The sequence below is a fragment of the Hippichthys cyanospilos genome, chromosome 1, assembly GCF_059441005.1.
Source record: "Hippichthys cyanospilos isolate Australia breed blue-spotted pipefish chromosome 1, RoL_Hcya_1.0, whole genome shotgun sequence".
NCBI classification, from domain to species: Eukaryota; Metazoa; Chordata; class Actinopteri; order Syngnathiformes; family Syngnathidae; genus Hippichthys; species Hippichthys cyanospilos.
Window position 1 is genome coordinate 14,941,631 of NC_142369.1, and position 20,283 is coordinate 14,961,913.

At 42.1% G+C, this 20,283-nt stretch overlaps 1 protein-coding gene across 2 annotated transcripts; it reads right to left on the reverse strand.

Annotated features, from left to right (window-relative positions):
* Positions 1–242: 242 nt before the first annotated feature.
* disp3 (dispatched RND transporter family member 3) lies at positions 243–19,489 on the reverse strand. 2 transcript variants are annotated; one of them, XM_088433921.1, is made up of 21 exons: positions 19,375–19,489; positions 14,691–15,468; positions 13,948–14,167; positions 13,739–13,875; positions 12,413–12,547; positions 12,177–12,337; positions 11,929–12,068; positions 11,177–11,268; positions 10,936–11,100; positions 10,071–10,232; positions 9,853–9,999; positions 7,750–7,886; positions 6,722–6,891; positions 6,483–6,613; positions 6,228–6,412; positions 6,029–6,155; positions 4,795–4,940; positions 4,569–4,728; positions 4,389–4,502; positions 4,148–4,320; positions 243–2,940 (listed from the first exon to the last, which is right to left on the reverse strand). In XM_088433921.1, exons 1-21 carry the CDS (start codon positions 19,417–19,419, stop codon positions 2,581–2,583), a joined length of 3,885 nt encoding a protein of 1,294 aa, XP_088290047.1. In that variant the 5' UTR covers positions 19,420–19,489; the 3' UTR covers positions 243–2,580. The 2 variants fall into 2 exon arrangements, with proteins under 2 accessions (XP_088290047.1, XP_088290054.1); XM_088433928.1 differs by lacking the exon at positions 12,413–12,547.
* Positions 19,490–20,283: the final 794 nt, after the last annotated feature.

Sequence of the window (20,283 nt, forward strand, 5' to 3'; positions counted from 1 at the left end):
TTTTAAATCTTTACTAAGGTTTAAAAAAAAAAAGTAAGGTCCTCGCTCTGATAAAGCAGTTTAAGCACCCCCACCTCAAAAAAAAAATATGTACAGAAACATTTTTATAAATAAAGAAAAAGTACTGTAGGGCATTTTAAAAAAGGTTCAAGTATAGCAAGTGTATTAGTAAAATATTAAGCGTGTTAGTAAAATATGAATATTAACGTTAAGAATTGAACCAAATGCAGAACAGAACAAAATGCAATTCCATTAATTATGTTTTTAATTGAACATGATCTGATCAAAACAATAAACAATACTTTATGGCACATTCATGACATTCACATTCTTTTGACCGTCTCACAAAGCTTCAGTTCATTGCTGTCTTTGTGTGGTTTTTAAAAGTCAAAAAATTCCATTTACATGCCTTCAAACTTGTTAGTGCTGATTGTGCTCCTGTAATGTTGTTTTGATATACTCTAGTAAAGTCGATCCAAGAAATTTTGAGTATTAAGAGTATCAAACCATGGTTTTATAAAACAATATTAGGCTATCAAATAGTAAATTGTGTCAAATAAAAGATTAAAACAGCAAATCCTAACAAGACCCAAAACTTACTTTGGATTTAATAAAAATTGTATTTTGCAATATGCCTCTTGTGCTAGTGGCTTCTATTGTCACGTGTTACTAACTGTAGGCAACTGCATCATAATTGGAGCTGTTTCTAATATGTTGACCAGCTGTCTGATTCACAGTGTCGGTAGAAATTGAGCAGCTAGATTGTAGATGTACCTAATGAAGTGTCCTGGGAGCTTCGGCTCTTGCCTGGAAAGACTCCCGTCAACAATACATTACAATTTAATGTTCAGTCTGAGCCATTTGAATAATAAATGACGAGTCCCACATGTCCTGGCTCCATCCTGTGATGATGTGACCAGAACAGCAGAGAGAGAGAGTGAAAAAAAAAGCTGAGTTCTCTGCTTTGTTACATAACACAAAAATGAGTGTTTATCATTGAAAAATGACCTGAGGCCTTCATGCAAGTGCTCCTCCCTCAGCAACAGCTATCACCTGATGTGCGCCAGCATTAAGGGTGTTGCCACGTGAATGACATGTGTGAAAAAGAAGGTCAGAAAAGGGCAAACGAATCTCTCGTGTCCACGTTTGAGCAATACTGGAAATGTGTGGGATGAATACTAAACATTTAAAGCACACTTTAAAAGCAGGAAAACCACTTTTTTGCACTTTTTTTTTTTTTTTTGGGGGGGGGGGGGGGGTAATCCTGTCACCAAGAGGACATGCTAAAAATTACATTCACTACAAAGTAAACACAAAAATGTCAGCAGGTCACAACACACAACATCAGTCTCTCTTTTTGCAACATGGTTTACAACCTATTGAGAGCAAGACTTTCAAATCAACGTATAAATATGATTAAAAGCGTTAATAAATAGAGTAGAAAAGGATAACATTCAGATCTATATACGGAATACTCGTATACATACATCAACATACATCAAGAATTGACTCTGCTTTAGTGGTATGCCCCTAAAGTTACATTTAAAAAAAGAAAAATTGATGGTGCAAAAAGCTGCAGTGGTGTGTGCTTCTATTTTAATTAAATGCATTTTTTAAATGATGCAAGTGAATTCATTTAAATGTGTGGTGCAGTGAGTTTCAGAGGTAATGCCAATTCAACGTCACTTAAAAATTTAATTAAATAACATTTGTATTTAATTAAAAATATGTTGTAGTGAACTACAGAGGCAGGCTTCTTTTCCAAAAAAATAAAAGAAAATCCCAATTAAAAGGCATATACAGCAGAGTGTCACTTCAAACAAGTAAAGTTATCTCAAAATAACAGCTCCATTGATGTTAAGAAAAGAATCTTTCATTGCCCTGGCAATCCTAGATCATCATGTGTGATTTTTGGCAGAAATAGATTAAGGGAAGAAAGAAAATCAGCTGTTTGGCTAATAAAAAAAATATAGCTTGTTCCACAAATGAGTCACATAAGTTTTTTGTTTGTTTGTTTGTTTGTTTTTGCACCTGTAATTATAAATGACATCTTTAACATTGTGAGTACAAACTAGGGTTCCCGTGAGAAGTTCTCTGAGACATGTTTGCCAACATTTTACACCAAGTACCACCTAAAAAAATAATTTTCCCGCCAAATGCCACTATCATAAAATCCGGTAGCACGAGCCCGAGTGTTACAAATGAGGCAGATATTTTATGTATTCCTAAAAAAACATTTTAAAAGTAACTCTCTAGTTATGTTTTTTGAAAATGGCCTTACATTCTGCCTTAAATAATCAAAATGGACCCTAAATATGGCAGATAAAAGTTCAATAAATAATTGACCAAACCGAATAAAGATCAATCACTTGGTCCATCCATCCATCCTCTCAAAACGCTTATTCTTGCAAGGACGTGCCGGAGTATACTCCGTAGGCGGGATACACCTTGAACTGCTTGCCAGCCAAATGGTAGGGTACACAAAGACAAAACAACCACACACTAAACAATTTGTAAAAAACACATCTCATGTGTACTCGGGCATGACTTTTTTCCCGCTGCTCCACAACCTGATAGTGCTCAAAGACCGACAGAGAGCCAGGGTGTCGACAAGCCCACTCGGCGCCCCGCCCAGCATACGGCTCCCCCGGCGGTCGCCAGCGCCAGCACGACAGCGGCGGCCTTCAGCACGCCGCCGGGGCTCCTGCTAAAGTCGGCGGGCGCCGCGCTGGCCAGGGTGGCCACGGTCACGGTCAGGGTGAAGAAAATGGAGACGGCGGTGTTAATGGCCACGATCTGGCCGAACTTGGCGAAAGGCACGATCACACAGAAGAAGAGGGGAAGCGTGGAGATCACCGTGGTAACGGCGCTGGACACTATGGCAACGCCCACATGGTTGACTGCCTCCACGCTGCGTTTCTGCCTTGAAGCCGAAGCCTCCTGCCAACAAAAGGCTACATGAATGCCACATGGTGGTCTGGGCCTCATTTCACGTCTAACTAGCTCCCTTCAAAGGCTCTGAACAAACCTCTAGGCATTATTGTCACGTGCCTGGGCAACCTGGCGATTTTTTTTTCTTTAAGAAGCTGTCTCTAGTTAGATAGATATGATATGATATCTAAATAGGAACCGTGTGTAGGAACACAAGAAAATGGGTGGATGGGTGGCAACTCAAACTTATGTAGGGAAAAGAGGCTGGATGGGCGATTGGATGACAGCTAGTGGGAGCTGCATGACAACTATTTATGTATGTAGATGCATAAAGAAAAATATTTCAGCTAGATGGCTACAATTTGAAAATTGATGATGGATGAAAGTGTGAGAGTCATGATACGAAAGCCACTCCGGAGCGGATCGATTTAACAAAACGAAATATACGAAAATAAGGTATTTCAAAACCAATGCCTGATATATTGGAAACGGAACGTCGTATTGCAATTAGTGCATTACGTCACTTTGTATCACAATGTATCGACATATCGATGTCATTGCCCAGCACTATTTATGCTATAAAACAGCACAAGGAACATAGATTAACGACGTCGGTATTTAGATGAAAAGGATAGATGGATGAATGGGTGGGTGTAGGATGGCTGTATGGATGGATATATGGATGGATTCATGTATGATGGATGGAATGATGTATGATGATAGATGGATGGATACATGGATTAATACAGTAGATGATGGGTGGATGGTGGATGGATGAATGGATGGATTAATGTATGATGAATGGTTGATGTACAGATGGAACAATGGATGGATGGATGATGGATTAATGTACGCCGAATGGATGGATGGATGGATGTACCGACGAATGGATGCGAGCTGAAAAGGTGGTGGATGATGAAAGCTAAATAGATGCGCCAGTAAACTAAAAAGTGAATATGTAGATACAGGAAAAATGGATGGATAGTATGTAGGGAATGCGGAAGGATGTGTATCTATTGTAGAAATACTGTAGGTATGCAGATATTGTGCATAGATAACACTGATGGATAGGCAATAGCTGAACAAGTATGAAAATGGATGGCAGGATGATAGGTAGAAGGTGCAAACATAATGTGGAGGAATAATTGCTAGTTAATAGTTAGGTGCTGTATGCACTGTAGGTAAATGTAGACGATAGCGGAAGGGCCAGACTCACGCAGCCAAGTCCTGCGGTAGAAAGTGCCGCCTCCCCGGCCAGCATGTATCCTTCCACCAGGTGCAGGCAGTAATCCACTGAGGATCCCACCAGGATGGACAGAGAAATGGCCTCCACCGCTCCTAACTCCCAGCCCAATAAATACATGATGGCACCCACCACGCAGATCACCCCTAAGAAAACACCAAAGTGGCCTAAACAGGACCTGAGGAGCTTCAACCTCTTAAAAAGGGGACTGTACCTAAGATGGTAATAAGGACTGGAAGCAGTAGAAAAAGATGAGCGGTAAAAACAGAGACGGCCGCCACGCAGATAACCAAAGACAGCAGCAGACTCCAGAGGGCGCTCTCCACACCTAGAAAACGTTGGCTTCAGGTGCCTCATCACTCACACTTAGGCCACGGGCACGTCTCATCTTTACCTATGATCTCCATGAAGATCTGCTTCCAGTGCTCACAGGTCTGGAAGCCTCGCTTTAAGGCCGAAGACTGCGGGAGAGCAGAGAGTTGCTCCTGGATGAAGGTCTCCCACCGGAGAAAGTCGGAGTAGGTCTGGAAGGACGACTTGCCCTTGTACGTAGTCTGGAACAAGAGGATCAAGGAATGAACGGCAGCAGCGGGACGCTAAGAGGCGAGAAGGCCACTGACCGACTCAAAAGCCATGGAAAGCCATCGAACCTTCCCGGCGTGCGTGCCCACAGCTCCGTGAGAGAGCTGGCCCGGGAGCAGGTTGGGCTCAGGGAGAGCATGACACTCCGGGTGCAACAGAGGCAGAACGGACGACAGCTTATTACCTACAGTAAGTACAAAAAGACCAAAAACATGACTGCTTTTTTGGCTTTGTGTGATACCTACTTAAGGCGAACAACTACTTGAAACTACAGTATGCACATTTCCAATCATGCGTGTGTGTGTTGTGATAACAGTTGCCAAGGGCATGTATTTGTCACATATAAGATTTTCCTAGTTTTCCCAGTCTACGTTTCCTGTTGGGGTTACACTGGACTTTTTTGAATAAAAACTTTCTACTTTTCCACTTGTGTCCTGTCTTCTTCCTGGGCCAAATGTTCTTCACATGACAGTATTTGTTTGTCAATATCTACAAGTACAGTATGTATGTATGAAAGTGTGCTTGTTTTTGAAACATAGTGGGGGCTGTATTCCTGGTTTTTACTGTCTTTGTAGGGACATTTGGCCATTGTTGTGCCCCATTAGATCAGACCTCTTTTTGAGGGTTAATATTCGGTTTTAGGAGATTAGGTTTGAATTAAATTTTGGTTGGGTTTAGGAACTAAGAAATACATTATGTAGTATGATCATAATGTGTGTATGTGTGTGTGTGTGTCTCTGTAGCATGTATTCAGTGCGTGTGTAAGTATATAGTGCATACATACATGTGCATGTATGTCTATGTTAGTTTGTGTTTATCCATGTGCTGTATGTATGAGGCACTATATATGCGTGCGTGCATTTATGTATAGTTTCAGTCAAACGTTTGGAAGCACTTTTAAATGCAAATGCCTCAACACATTAAGAAGTCAAACACTTGCTCCCTGAAAATGGAAATCTGTGAAGTGAAAATCATCTAAGGTCATAGAGCATCATCCACATCTTGAAGATGACGGAGAAAATAAAGATGTGCAAAGTTGCCTTATAGGCAAAAAGACGACTAAATGGATCAATCTAAAATCTTTTTTATTTGAAATGGCAATTTTAACTTTTAGTAAATAATTTTTGACGCTCTTTTGCATTGCCTAGATTATGTCTGTATTTTTTACAATCTACATATCAATTTTTAAGACACTAAGATAAGGATCAGAGATGTCCTGGCCTCTTTCTCCACCAATAAAGCTTTTCACAGCTATTCCCTGTTGGATGTTACCTGAAGGCAGGCACTGCGCTCCCCCGGGCTTCACAAGTTGCTTATTTGCACCAACAGCTTTACAAATCTTGCAAAGGTATCCCATTTCCCGGAAAATGTCAAAGTCAGGGTCCAAAATGACGCTGCCCTGTTGAGGGAAATAAAAACAAACTTCAGAGAATTCTGTTGACGGATATGCAATGAGGACGCAGCAGCCTACAATGTCTCCAATGACGTGGTTGTCTCTGCGCTCTGTCCGATTGACTCCCAAGATGCCAAAGACCACAAAGACCATGGCGCCCGTGTCGACCAAAGGACGCACGGCCGGCCGGCCGCAGGTGTCGTCGCTGCACGGGTTGAAGCCAAACATCTTGGATGCTTTCTCTGACTCCACAGAGGTGGAATCTTCAACGAAAGCACGAAAGAAATCAACACGTGGACAACGTACCTCAGGTCAATGTTGCCTCATTCTGACCTTTGGGAAGAGGCGTGTAAAAGGATCCCCTAGTGGGTCCATCAGGCATGCTACTGATGCCGCAGCCGGGCGGGCTTACGCACACTCGAGTAGGATGAGGCCTTAGTTTGTGCTGGGCAAAATGCAGTTTCCTATCAATTTAAAATATTTCAATTTAAAAACCAAACAGCGCTGAAAGATTCCCTGCTAATATCATGAAGTCAAAAGTTAAACACAACTGAACTGTGCAGTGTGTGCACCTGCTGTGCTGCTGCGCTGATACCGCCGCATAAAAGGAAAACTCGGGCATCCAGTTGTGGCGACGGTCACAGGACCCAGATGTGATCATCCAGCTGGGGTACGGGTAGTAATCGTTGGATACGCACACGGTCATTCTTTGAGTGTAGTTGAGCCATGGATGATTAAAGGCCTGCCCATGTACAAGTCAGAATCAGACATTAAGCATACGTGGGTGGAGCAGAGGTTGGGAACGGCTACCAATTTTGTTTACATTTAATTGCGCAAAGGCTTAAAATAACCGTGAAACTGATGCTAGTTTCCTCAGCCCAACTATAGCGCTTTGAATGGTATCTTTTTAAGCTAGCAGACTTTTTTGATTTGTTAAAATGAGATTTTGCACTCAATTCAATACAAAACGAAACTACACGTTTGAAAGCAACCCCAAGAAACGATCAAGATTTTTTTTCAGGAAGAAAAGGCAGATCATCAAGTCTACTGCAATATTTCAAGGACAAAAAGTAGCATTTTTTAAAGAAAGGTCTTCATTTTCACCTTATTTTAAAAAAATATGCTGTTTGTGCGTGTATTATGTTTTTAAAAAATATACATTAATAACGTCGACCATTTTCCAAAACATTTCTAGAAGCAAATCAGATTTGTTTTATGCCTTTAATGGCCGCCGTATCAGTTAAGCATACTACTTAAGAATGTTTTAAATTTTAGACATTTGCTTCATTCGTAAACTTCAATTCATTAAACCCCATCTTTTAGAAGGGATTATGCACTTTAACTCCCAGCAAAATGCATTTACATACAGAAAAAGACAGCATTCTGATTATTATTGTGCTTATAAAATGTGAATTTCGATACGAAACACGACAGGAATAACATCAAATTTCATCCAACACGATTAAACCATAATGTCAATTTGAGGTACTACACTCGATTTGATTTCTGTCACCGTCAGTCTTGCTTGAAAGTTAACACTTGCAACTGATGACTTGCACATACAGTACGTCACTTGTGTGTAGCGCATGTGTGTGCTGACCTGAAATGAAGACACCTGCCCGTGCTCCGTGCTGCACGGCGTCCATGGGGAAGGCGTACTGGCGTTAAGGGAGAAGCGGTAAACTCTGATGGAGCTCCTCAGCTCCAACTTTGATATAAACACTGTGATTAAAAAGCCTAGAAAAATAAAAATGTACACAAATGGGGTGGTACTTCAATAATCGTAGACACAGCTATCAACCTACTAACAAACCTATGCTACCCATTCAATTCTACTTGTATGCAAATACCGTACTTACCGTCCTGCATACTATTATCCTATCCCATACTACTACCTATTATCCCACGAGTCAGTCCATATTTACTCAACTACCTTGCTTCCAAACTACCTAGCTGTGCACGCACCAAAATGTCTCACTTTTTAAGACTGTATATACTGCAGGCATGTCCAAACCCAGTCCTCGAGGGCCGCCTATCCGGCATGTTTTGGAGGTTTCTGTCCTCCTAACACACCTGATTCAAATGATCAGCTCATCAGCAAGCTCAGCGGAAGCCTGACAACAAACCTGATCATTTCAATCAGCTGCATTGGATGACGGAAACATCAAAAACATGCAGGATAGGCGGCCCTCGAGGACCGGGTTTGGACATGCCTGGTATATACTGTAGTAGCGAGAAGAAACAGTAAATAGCAGTTAGTATAACAGAAGCAACTAAAAAAAAGTGTGACAAAAGCAAAGTAAAGTGAGCAAGTACATGTAAGGAAAAGCTAAGAAGAACAGGTGAACTTTGTTTGGCGTTCATCAGAGGACCTTTAATTTATGTGTGCTGGCTCTCATATTGGTGAGACCCACCCTATTCTTTTGTGTCCACTGGTGTGGACATTTGTTTTTGGTCTGTATCTTTTGATTCATTTGTGCTACCCTACTGAGGGCTGAATTCACAAGGAAAAAACTGCGGCCATTGATTGCATCTTTTATATTGTGCTAATGACATAGCAGCACAATCACGCCCACAAAGTTTGACAGCTCAAGTGCGGTTTGCACCTGTTTTCCTGCTGATTACTACTCAAGGCAGAGTAAAATGCTTGCTTTGTGCCAAGGACATTGCACCGCAACCATGGCAGTTAGGAAAATACTTTTTCACTCAAAACACCTGTTTAAAACATGTTTACTCAACCTAATGTCATTTTTGCACTGCCATTTGCCGTGCTTCTATTTCTTTTTCATTTATTTCTTTATTTCCATTTTTTAAATTGTTTTTTTCTTTTTTTTAATGTAATGTAAGACATTCTATGGCGTTTAGTGGCAAAAAAAGACACCTTAAACACTCCTGTTAGGTTTGTTTGCAAGGAACAGAATTTATGTACCTGGATCACTTTGACCTGGGGCGCATATAAGTTATCCAAACCTGTCAGAAAAGTACAAAATCCAAATCCAAATGCAATTTTTTTTTAACTTGTGATTTATGTTAATTTCTCAAGAACAGTTATATTACCTCTGGGTCAGTGTGACCTGGAGGCCTGTGTTATTATCCGAAACTGTCAAAATCTCAGTAAGCCCATTTACAAATTAACAAAGTCAATACTTCAAATCTATGCACTATGTTTATAAAGTGCACCAAGAAGCACATTTAGAGAAACATTTCATTATTTGTGACTGCTTAATGAATTAGATGATTTTTATTTGCTCCATCAAAAGCCATGCCCTCTTTTAGTGGATCCGGCCCCATATCCTGCTCAGTAAAAGACATAGTGGCCTTTGCAACACCGTTTCATGTGTTTGCTTGGGAGGAAATGAACTTGCTGACAAGATGCAAGAATGCAACAAAACACATGACCAACAAATATAAACGTAAGTTTAAATTTTGGTCTTTCACATTCTACCTAAGTCACATCCCCAGTGCAACCAACATGTTCAATCACATTCGCTCAATTTCTTTTATTTTTCCCTTGAAAATACTTTTTTTTAAATTGTGTTAAGATTCACGTAAATTTCGGAAAATGTTTTGAAACTATTTATTCCGGTCTTATTTTTACAATGTAAAAACATGGCATGTAAAGACATTGCTCTCAGAGTAAACAAAATGGCATATCTCCTCTCTTCAAATACTAAGTTTCTGTTTTTCTCTCCCACACGTTTACCTGTTTGGTTGATGCTTGCATTTTGTTCCGCTGTGTTTAGAGATGCACTTGAGGGTGCTGGGTTGCGGGCCTCCTGATGCGTGGACGTCCTGAATGTTGACGAGGAAGTGTGACTGTAAATTAAGTGCGGCTTCTCCATGAACACACCTAAAGAAAGGATTAAGCTTAAAAAATACATTCTTCTGTTTCCGTGTCGTTCTCACCTGAATTTGCCTTACCTGAGCACATGGGGCAGGAGATACCTTGACTACTGAGATTGCTCCTGAGTGCCAGAAGCATCTGGAGGTTTGTGTCCTGGCGGAAGAGTATGGGGGCGTGCGAGGCTGGCTTCAGCAGACAGCAACAGAAGGCGGATACCAGCAAAACCACAAGGAAGATGCCTGTGTGAAAATCAAAGTGAATGATAGATTTGATAGGATGACAGATAAACTGGGGGAAACATTTCATCGTCTTTGTACATATACTCAAGGGTGTTTCATGATGATACCACATTGGTGAACACTGTCATTTAGCATCATTTGTCCTTAAACCAAAATTACCCCACTTATTCTGCATGTCTAGACAAAGAGCTGTGCAGGTTTTTGTCCTTTATATGGCTTAATTTATTGTGCTCATTAGAAGTACAGCAACTCAAAGGGGAAATTGATTCGAGGAACAACACATTCTTCTGAGGCAATCTAGGTGGACTTTGGGCAAAAGGCGCAGTACGCTTCTTGCCAGTCAATCACAACACAAAATAACAACTGCTCCAGGGGATGGGAAAAGTAATTCAAATGCACACTTACGTGACAAGTACATTTGTCAATTATTGCAAATGTAAATACCACTGAGTAATCATTAATAGTAAACCCGGTGCACTTAACATACATACCGTTAGTACTGTATAATACAATTTTTAAAAGATGGTATTCGTATATCGTATATTTTTCCACATCCGTATCCATTAAGGCCCGATCAATTATTTCTTTAAACCAACTCCGATATACAAAATTACACCAATCAATTAATCGGCCTAATGATTAAAGGCATAGGATACGGTGTGTTTGGAGATGTTCACCCCAATTCACTCAGTGATTGCCCTACCTAGAATAATTTTCCTCCTGTCCACAGCTGGCTGCACCACAAAATACTTGAGGGCCCACTGAAGCTTCATGTTGACCACACCTTGATGCCGGTGCTCTGCGGGGTTCATTGGCATTTCCACTGATAGGGAAAGAATGCCCGCATCGCCATCTGCCTCGAGGGATTCTAGCTCCAGACACAGGACGTCAGGGAGATTGTGCACAAACAGTATTTTGCAACCCGTTCTGGATAATGATCCCACCTGGCTCCATCTCCACTGACAGCAGGGCCACGTCGTCATCCTCATCCGATAAAGGGCCGAGGCTAGGTGACAGGCCCCCAAACGACTTGCAGCTTGTAAAGAAGAGGTACTTTAGTGATGAAGACAGCTGAGGGGATTACATCTCAGGCTTGGTGTTGCGCAGCATGCACAAACACAACGATTTCTTTTCTTCTACATTTCCATAAGAGAGAGACTAATTATAATTGCAAGTGGCGCTTGCCAGTGTCGGTTCATTTAAAGCAATGTATACAATGAGAATTACATTTGTATTTACATGTGTATTTAATCAAACCCCCGTGGATGTCAGCTTGCTTTACGCTAACAAAATGTCAAACAAAACTAGCATCAATGTAGCAGTAAAGACAAACCTTAAAATAACTCAAATTCAAACACAAGCGGTAGCAACACATGCAAACAGGACATTTCTTAATATTCACAGGCATATATTCATTATCCTCTGCACAAAACGACCCTTATTGCAGCCTAGTTCCAGGGGTCTCTTTCTATGTTTCATTACCAAAGATACGTACGTGTTAAGCAGTTTTGTAAATATTGCCTTTTGGTGGTCAAGGAACACACACAAACTGACTTATCATAACGCAGGAGTTGATTTTTTAAATTCCCATTGCTGAAGTGATGACTGTATGTTTTTATGATATTATATATTTAGATATATTCATTACACCGACTGTAGATTTTGTTTGGTTGCGAAACAAACACAATTCTCTCACCAGTGAAAGCCGTCATGCTCGTGGGACTCCACATACCGCGTCCAGATACACAAGGCGGCCGGCATCAATACACACACCCAAAGCCAGCAGCAGCTGACAATGAGGGCCATGAATAGGCCAAAGTCGTGCACTGCCGGGATCTGTGTAAGAAACCTTGAAACGTTCATTTTGCAGAAAATCACTGCTGAGAGAGGCACTTTCTATTCATGCAGGGAACAGACGGAAAATTGGACGGCTCCTGTGATTACCTTGGAGAAGGCGTTGGCAGCGTAGGCGGCCGCCGTGGTGAAAGAGGTGAGGAAAGTGGCTCGGCCGGCTGTCTTGATAGTGTAGACTATACGCTGCTGCGGAGGAGCGAGATGGGCCGCCTGTCTGAAGGTGTTGATGAATACAAACACATCATCCACCCCTGAACCAAGAAGCAGAGAGAATGATGGGCTATCATTTCCCCCGGCCACTTTCCAATCGCGTTCGTTTCCCGTACCGATTCCGATAATGACAAAGGCTGCCACTCCGTTCAGAATACCCAGGTACCTCACGCCGAACACCACGTGGTACAAGAAAAGAGCCATCAGGCAACTCAGACCGATGCTGGCCAAGCCGAAGAATGTCAGAAAGGCTACGCAGAAGAAAAGGACAAAAATCACACACCGGTACGACATCTATACAGTGCATCCGGAAAGTATTCGCGCTGCTTCACTTATTTTTGTACTTTTACCTATTATTGTTTTTACCACCTTTATTATATAGGGTCCTGTGTTCACTGGTGCACATAGTCATGTAATCTGACATGCAGTTGCTATAGCTTTTTAGTTTGCTATGTCATTCAGGTTTTATGTCTGATAGTATGTTAGCCCTGGGTTCTCACCAACACTTTGCCACTACTTCAATTTTTCAAGTTGTCATGTCATGGTGTTTCCCCACGTCTAAATTTCTGAGATTACTTCTAGTTTCTTTCCCAGTCTAAGGTCCGAGTCTAGTTCCCGAGTCTAGTGTTCCAATGCTCTCTGTAGTTACGTTTGAGTTTCTTTTTTCCTGACAACAAACAAGCTTCAGTCCCCACCCAATTTTTTTCACCAACTTCCACAGAAATAATGAAAAGATTTTACCGCTGTCCACCCACTTCTCCCGACGCCGCGTTCAATTTTTATTTCGGTTCGAGTTATGCTTAATGACGTTGGCCTGTGATTATTTTGGAGTAGTAAAACATTAAATTTAACGTTAGTTCAACTGGTTTTGTAGCCTATGATTGATGTTCTTTATGCATATATAGAACATCCCAGAATTGCATACACCCACTTAAAAAATCCCCACTATACCATTGGACTTTACAGATAATTTAAGGAAGGTAAAGAAGTGCTACCTGATGAAAAACGATAAGTTGATGTCAAAATAGCACATTAGTAAAGGTCTTTAAGTCAAAGGGTTCTAATGGGCTGAAATCACTGCTTATTCAATGTATAAGAACAACCATACATTAGGAAATATTTAACATGATTCACTGGTTGCCTTTCATCAAGCTCCTTTTTTGTCATATAAAAAATGAGTCCACTCAGGTTGTTCAATAGTTGCTTTTGTTGTTCATTAGTAGCTATTTTGAAAAAAGACTCTCTAAAGGGTTTGGAAAATGAGTTGGACGTTGCACATTAATAAATTGGCTCCTTTTTGTTTGCAGCTCTGTTAGTTGAAATGCAGTTCAGCGGGAACACTCTCGGAACAAAAAAGCTACTTAACAATTAACTCTACTTAATGGGGGGGAATGAATCCTACCACGAACCTTTTGATATACTAGTGTGACTATGAGTCATACCGGAAAAAGAGGTCAGGATGTAGACCAGCACTGTAATGCAAAGTCCACTGAAGACTGCCAGCATCATATCATTCCTGAAAGTGTGCCTCACTTCATGGTCAAACAGCTCCGTCCCCCCATAGAGAACCTTCACCTGGCTGACACCAGCACAGCAGCATGAGAGGAAGAACTAATGAGACTGTCATCCCATTGACAAGACTTCCTCTGACCTGGTGGATTGCTTGGCTAGGATTTCGGCATACTGCACCACAAAGTTCTTGAAGTGGTTTCTCTGCTCATCGGCTCGGTCCTGCACGGAGTAATAGGACGGTAGAGGAGCGCCGAAGTGGATTTCGCTTCGCAGGAGGGAAGAGGAGAGATGGTCGGGGGAGACACTCTCGTCCACATACCAGTAGAATTGAGGGTGGGTGATGGCCAGTCTCAACGAACCTGTGGGGAAAAGCAGTCCCTTCACTTCTTTTTCATGACTACAAGCAGCTACTTTTAACGTTTAAAATGTGGTGTGGTTAATTTATGCAATTTATGCAATTCATGCAAAACAAACTAGAAGTCAACTTACGACAAAACAAATGCAAAAAAAAAAAAAATAACCAACCAAGATTATTACAGCTGCAAACAAAAAATGCAAACACATCAGAAGAAAACTGATGCAAGTTTGCAACACTCAATGAAAGTGACATCACTGAAGGGTGCGACCGAAAGGCATACATCAATCAGTCACACCAAGTGGGTGCAAAAGTAGTAATAAAAGCTGGAGGGAGAAAAAGCGAGGGAGAAAAAGCGAGAGAGAGAGAGCAAGAGAGAATGGGTCAGGAACAAGTTTGGTCTTCCCCCAACATTCTGTCTTTGTGAATCTCTTCAATAGCATTTTGCCAGTGGCAGCACTTTTGCCCCCATCGGTCATCAAAAAATAGGGGCATTAGGGTCTTGTTTATTCCAACTGTGCGCTCACCTTGGATGTCAGCCAGATCTGGACCCATGCCATCGTAATAGACCTTCCCTCCTCGCTCGCTGGGGTAGAGGTACGACAAGAGGGAGCTGGGTGGGGAGCAGTATGACGGCCCCAGCGGGAGGTCCCTCAGCACCTCCACGGGCTTCCAGCAAAACTGAGAGAAATGCGGGTGCTGCATGAGAAGGCGCTCTACGTTGTGGATGGTCCGTAAGCGCTCGGGGGTGAAGATGTTTTGGTCACCCTTGCCCTGAGCGACAAACACCAGCTCCATCCTCCACAGGGCCTGACTCTGGAAGTGGTAGTCGGGAGCCAAGCGCCGTCTCCGGAGGGACGACTCCCGATTGCCTTTCGTTGTCTTGTTGAGTGTCCCGTTGTCCACCAGCTTCTCCATCAGTAGCTCCCGGAGGGCTTCGGCCTCTCCACTGTCCCTCCTCTGTCTGTCCCAGGAGCCTAGCTGGGTCTTCACCGCTATGGTGAGGGCATCAAAACGTTCAGCGGAGAAGTGAGTGTGAACCTCAAAGGCACTATAGGAGAGGTCGATGTCCAGAGGGGGGCAGTAGAGGAGCATGAAGGCAAACAAGGTGCAAGGCAGGAGGACAAATCCCCCGAGGACCAACCCGCTGGCCCAGGGCCGCGTGTAGACCCAGGCCACAACCCTCCACGGCCCCCACATCACCCCATGCCTCAAATTGCAAACCGCCGCCACCTCCGCCTGCTCCCCTCCTCGCCAAGTTGTGTGAAACGAGAGCGCATCGTCGTCCTCATCCATCCTTGATGTCTGGGAGAGACAAATAAAGTCAAATAAGAAGAGCAGATTCAATTGCAGACAATAGGTCAGGGGTATTTATATTTAAATTTGAAAATTTAAAAAGAAAATATTTCAAACACCGGACAAATTTTCATTTGTCCTGTCAAACCTGTCTGAATTTTGCACTTTCAGTTTTTGTTAGAGCACAGCAATTTTAGGCAAAAAGCATTGAAAGACTGAACAGTTTGACATTTGAAAGGTTAGAGATGGTCAAATTAAGTTCGCCTGTAAAGGTAAAAGTGTATTTTTTCAGTACACGGTATGATTTATTCTCCTCTTCTCTGATGGCTCGTGCAAAACATTCTCACCTGCAGGGAGCGTCTGAACAGCACTCTCGCAAATCCAATCATTTTACTCATCTTGTTATTGACAAAAGTGAGTGGAACGTTTAAGGCAAAATGCAGGAGGGAGCTTAGCTCTAATAGAGAGATGGCTGCCATCTTTGTATTGCTCCAGTTGAACACACATCAGTTTTGTATTCTGTCAGGGGTGTGCAACAACAGGGCTCAAAGCTATATAGCAGTCAGTTGAACAAAAAAAGATACTTTTCTGAGTAACCAAATTAAAGGTACAGTTCAATGAAGGGCTCAGTTGTCTATTCATCTTCAGTAGATGTATAAGCTCCTAAATATGAGTAAATTGAACATAAAGGAAGAAGCCTAATCATTACTTTCATGAAAAACACCTTTTGGCCTGCAAGGGACAGCAGTCACCAAGAATTGACAACATACTGTATAAATGAAAAGCTCTCACTTTCCATCCATCCAATACCTTGAGTCGCTTATCCTCGCAAGGGTGGCAATCTTGCTGGTGCCTAACCCAGCTGACTTTGGGCAGCAGACAGGGGACACCCTGAACTAGTTGCCAGCCAAATGCAGGGCACACAGAGACCAACAACCATTCACACACTAAGGACAACTTAGTATGTTCAATACACCTGCTCTGCGTGTTTTTTTTTGGAGTGTGGGATGAAGCCGGAGTGCCCAGAGTGAACTCTCCTCAGGGAGAGCATGCAAACCCCACACAGGAAGGCCGGAATGAGGTGGGTTTGAACTCGGCTCCCTGAACTGTGAGGCGGGTGTGCAAACCACTGCTCCGTCGAGCCGCCTCTCAATACAAAAGTAGTAATGAGCAATTGAATACAGAAAATCCAAGTCCAACACTATAGTAATCACTAAAGTGTCTAAAGAAATGATTATATATCATCAAACCCCAAGTAAGGGGACTTCTGGCAGAGTGAAATGCATACTTGGGAGTATTCAAAATAACCGTTAATATCTGAGTGACATAGTGTTTTCAAGATGCAAACTGGAAGTCACTATTTTGAGTTTGCGTCAGCTAAAAACAAAAATATTAAGGTTTGTTGCACAGTCAACACTGTTATCAACATCGCTTCAATAAAAGTTAAAATAAAAGAATTTCGTGCATTCACTCGGAACAGAATGTGTGACTGCAGGAAGTCCCCAAATGTAAAACTCATATTTAAATAGAATGTACATTATAAATATTGAGTTTTTGCCAGCACATTTCTAGATCAATATGTCAAGCAAGCATAAATAAATATGTCGGATCAGAGGAGGTTAGCTGGGGCAAGAATGTTTGGGCACCCCTGTTCTACAGTAAGCGGTAACAAGACCAAAAACAACATACTGATCTGTTTTTCTGTTCGAATGAAATAAAGATTTCAAATTAATCTATAGTCTTCAAATCGTCCTAGACGTTGGAACCTCCATTCCATTCTCTTTTTGTGCCCAATCACAAATCACTGTGATGACACACTCACTGCACCGAAATCACGTCCTCCGCTTTTTGAATGACAAGACAAGCTGTTCTTGCGTTCCAACACCAAAAAGTTATGATAAGACATTACAAAGTGAGACCGTTTGAGCCCGATAGGCACACCGTGACTGTGCGGCGAGAAGCTGCCAAGAGAACAAGGCGCAGAGTTGTGCACCGCAACGTGCTGGCTGCCTTAACCACATTGTGTTTAGCGCCTGCCACCATTGTTCAACACTTCAATTTTTCAGCGCATATTAGAAACACAAAGTCCATTCGCAGGCTGTGCAGGTGTGTGTGTGTGGGGGGGGGCTTCTGCTGCCTCTGGTGTTTGTACAAGTAATCATCATGCCTACAATTCACATTTACATTAGGTATCCGAACATTTTCTACACCGTTTATCCTCATTAGGATTGTGGATGCGCTGGAGCCGATCCCAGCAGAGGCACAACCTAGACTGGATGCCAGCAAATCGCAGGGCACACTTAGACAAAACAGAATTGAACAATATGTAATCACTTTCGCACTCCACTTATTCACTGGCGGCCCAGTGAAATGAATCTTTAACATCTATAGGCATCAAGGGCAGTAAATGACTTAAGGATATGTTCAAAGTTTCAATTAACTAAACATGCATGCTTTTAGAGTGGACACTTGCAACTCGGAAGGGGATTGCGACCGGGCCGGCCCATGAACAGCAAATATCCATGGATAAGTTAGTTACACTCTATATAGCTGTATTGAAAAAAAATGGAAGTTTACCTTGAGTACTTTTGATAGAGTGTAAAATTGTATTCAATATAACAAAAAACTTTCTTTCTTATGCACTTGATGAGTCGCCAATGTGTCACACTGCCGATGTACGGCAAGCACCACTTAAAACCGACAAGGACTTACTAAATGTCAGGTTTTTTTCATACCTTAAAGGGATAGTGTGGGAGCTGTTATTGGTCATTACCGGAGCGCTGAGCAACTGTGATGTCATTTTCAGTTGACAACATGAGGAAATTTGTGTTTTTAAAGGTATATTGTGGAAATTTCACGATTTAGGCAAGCTCAAGGCTCAGAAGTCAGTCGTCTGGAAAACAAAATTGTGGGTTTCTTTGTATTTGAAGCTTCAAATGAACACAAGTCTAACAGAACAATCAAAGGTATGTGAGAGAGTGAAAGAGAAGATTATTATTCACAGAAGGAAAGAAAAACCGATCTGTCATTTCTCTACTTAACTGTCAAGGTTCTAGGTTCAAGGTTCTCATTCTAGCTTCACAGGGAATCTTCATGTTCACAAGGTGCATGTTTATTATGTTTTTTGTTTTGTTTTGTTTCAATAGTTCTTTTCATTAACAGGTATTAATTGTACAAGAAAATAAGGACAGAATTTTAATTTTTTACAGCTTAAAATGGCTAAATAATGTATAAAGGAATCCCTTATCAAAATGGCCACGCCAAAGGATTAATTGAAAAAAAAACTGGAAGACTTTGCTGCATTGTTCATGTTGCACAAGACAAACATTAATCAGAATGTTATCTTTAGACAAGATGGGCTGTGTTGAACATAGTTAAGGTGAAACATTTGGGGAGGGGGGGACTTCCCCTTTAATTGTGGAAAAACAGGTAAAAGAATAGTGACTGCTTCATAGCGACCAAGGCTGACACGCCTGGAGAAGCACGTGAATGTCAATAGGCATTGTAGGATAAAATCAATGAAACACAAGTTAGTTTTTTTCTCATTAAATTGAAGGACGTTTCTGCTGTACGATTTTAGAAAGTGTAATAATGCAGGGTTCTATTAGTACTTGGGAAAGATGTCATCTTCTCTCACTTCAATGGGAAAAAAATGCTTCAATGTACAGTATATAAAAACGAATCAAAAATAAAACAGACAAATTAGGGGGAATAACTAGCTATGGCCAGTGCACTAATTTGACCACACTTGCAAGAGTAAAGTGAGTGCTCATGCTGAGGCTTTGACAGTGGTTGTGACCTTTAACTCCTTTCACTTTGCACTCCTTTTACACATCAATTTTCTCATAACAGAAATCTCCTTAATCCGTCAAGCCAAAGTGGCAAAGCACTCATTGTTAGTCAAGCAGCACTTACCTGAGACTGATGAGCGGAGGGGCTCAAGGTCTCATGGGGGTCCATTCAGGCCTTCAGGCTCCACTTGCAATGCACGCTTTGCGGTATCATCGCCTTCTGCTGCTCCTGAAAGATGATGATAGTCACAAATCATCAAGCATTCACAGCAACACTAAAAACTCATTCAAGAGAAAACTATGTGGCTTTCCTTTTGTTTTGATTTTTGCACTGGTTTCTCTCACTGCTCTCTTCTCCTTGCTGCCGGTCGTCCAGGCGACAGAGTCAGCGAGACATTTCTTCCCTTTCTCTCTCTCTCACTCTCTCTCTCTCTCTCTCTATCTCTCTCTCTCTATCTCTCCCTCCCTCTCTTTCTCTCTCGTGGCTTTGTTCTGAGTGGAAGGCAGGCAAGGAGCGTACCAAAGCATTTGTGCAAACGCTGCTAGCACAGAGGACAGAAGAGGATGATGAGAGTGGAGGGAGAAAAATAAACACCTCATATGGTTGCACACTCAGATTCGCTTGATTACGCAGTGTGAAGATGAGCTGTTCAGCTGGGGTGTTACTAGGGAGCCCCCCCACCCCAGAACTTCCCCTGGTTTTCGGGCTGACTTGGTACCATCCGGCCCGGTCACGGTTGATGGGGGCGTGCCATAAAAGGGTGATCAGAATGATTGGCTACAGTGGGACATAAAGTGCAAGCAATTTGGCATAATCATGTGGAATAAGAGTTTATTAGCGACAGGTTCATTTCACGGTGGGTGCTGTGTGTGTGCGTGTACCCCGTTGTGGGTCTGATTTTCCCTGCAGCGTCTCTCATCTACTGGCTCCACACAAGCAAACTATCCATCCGCTCATTTCTCGGTCTCTATTGCTGCGGATCAGCTTGACATCAAGTAGTGTTGATTTAGCATCTAAAGCAGTGCTTCTTCA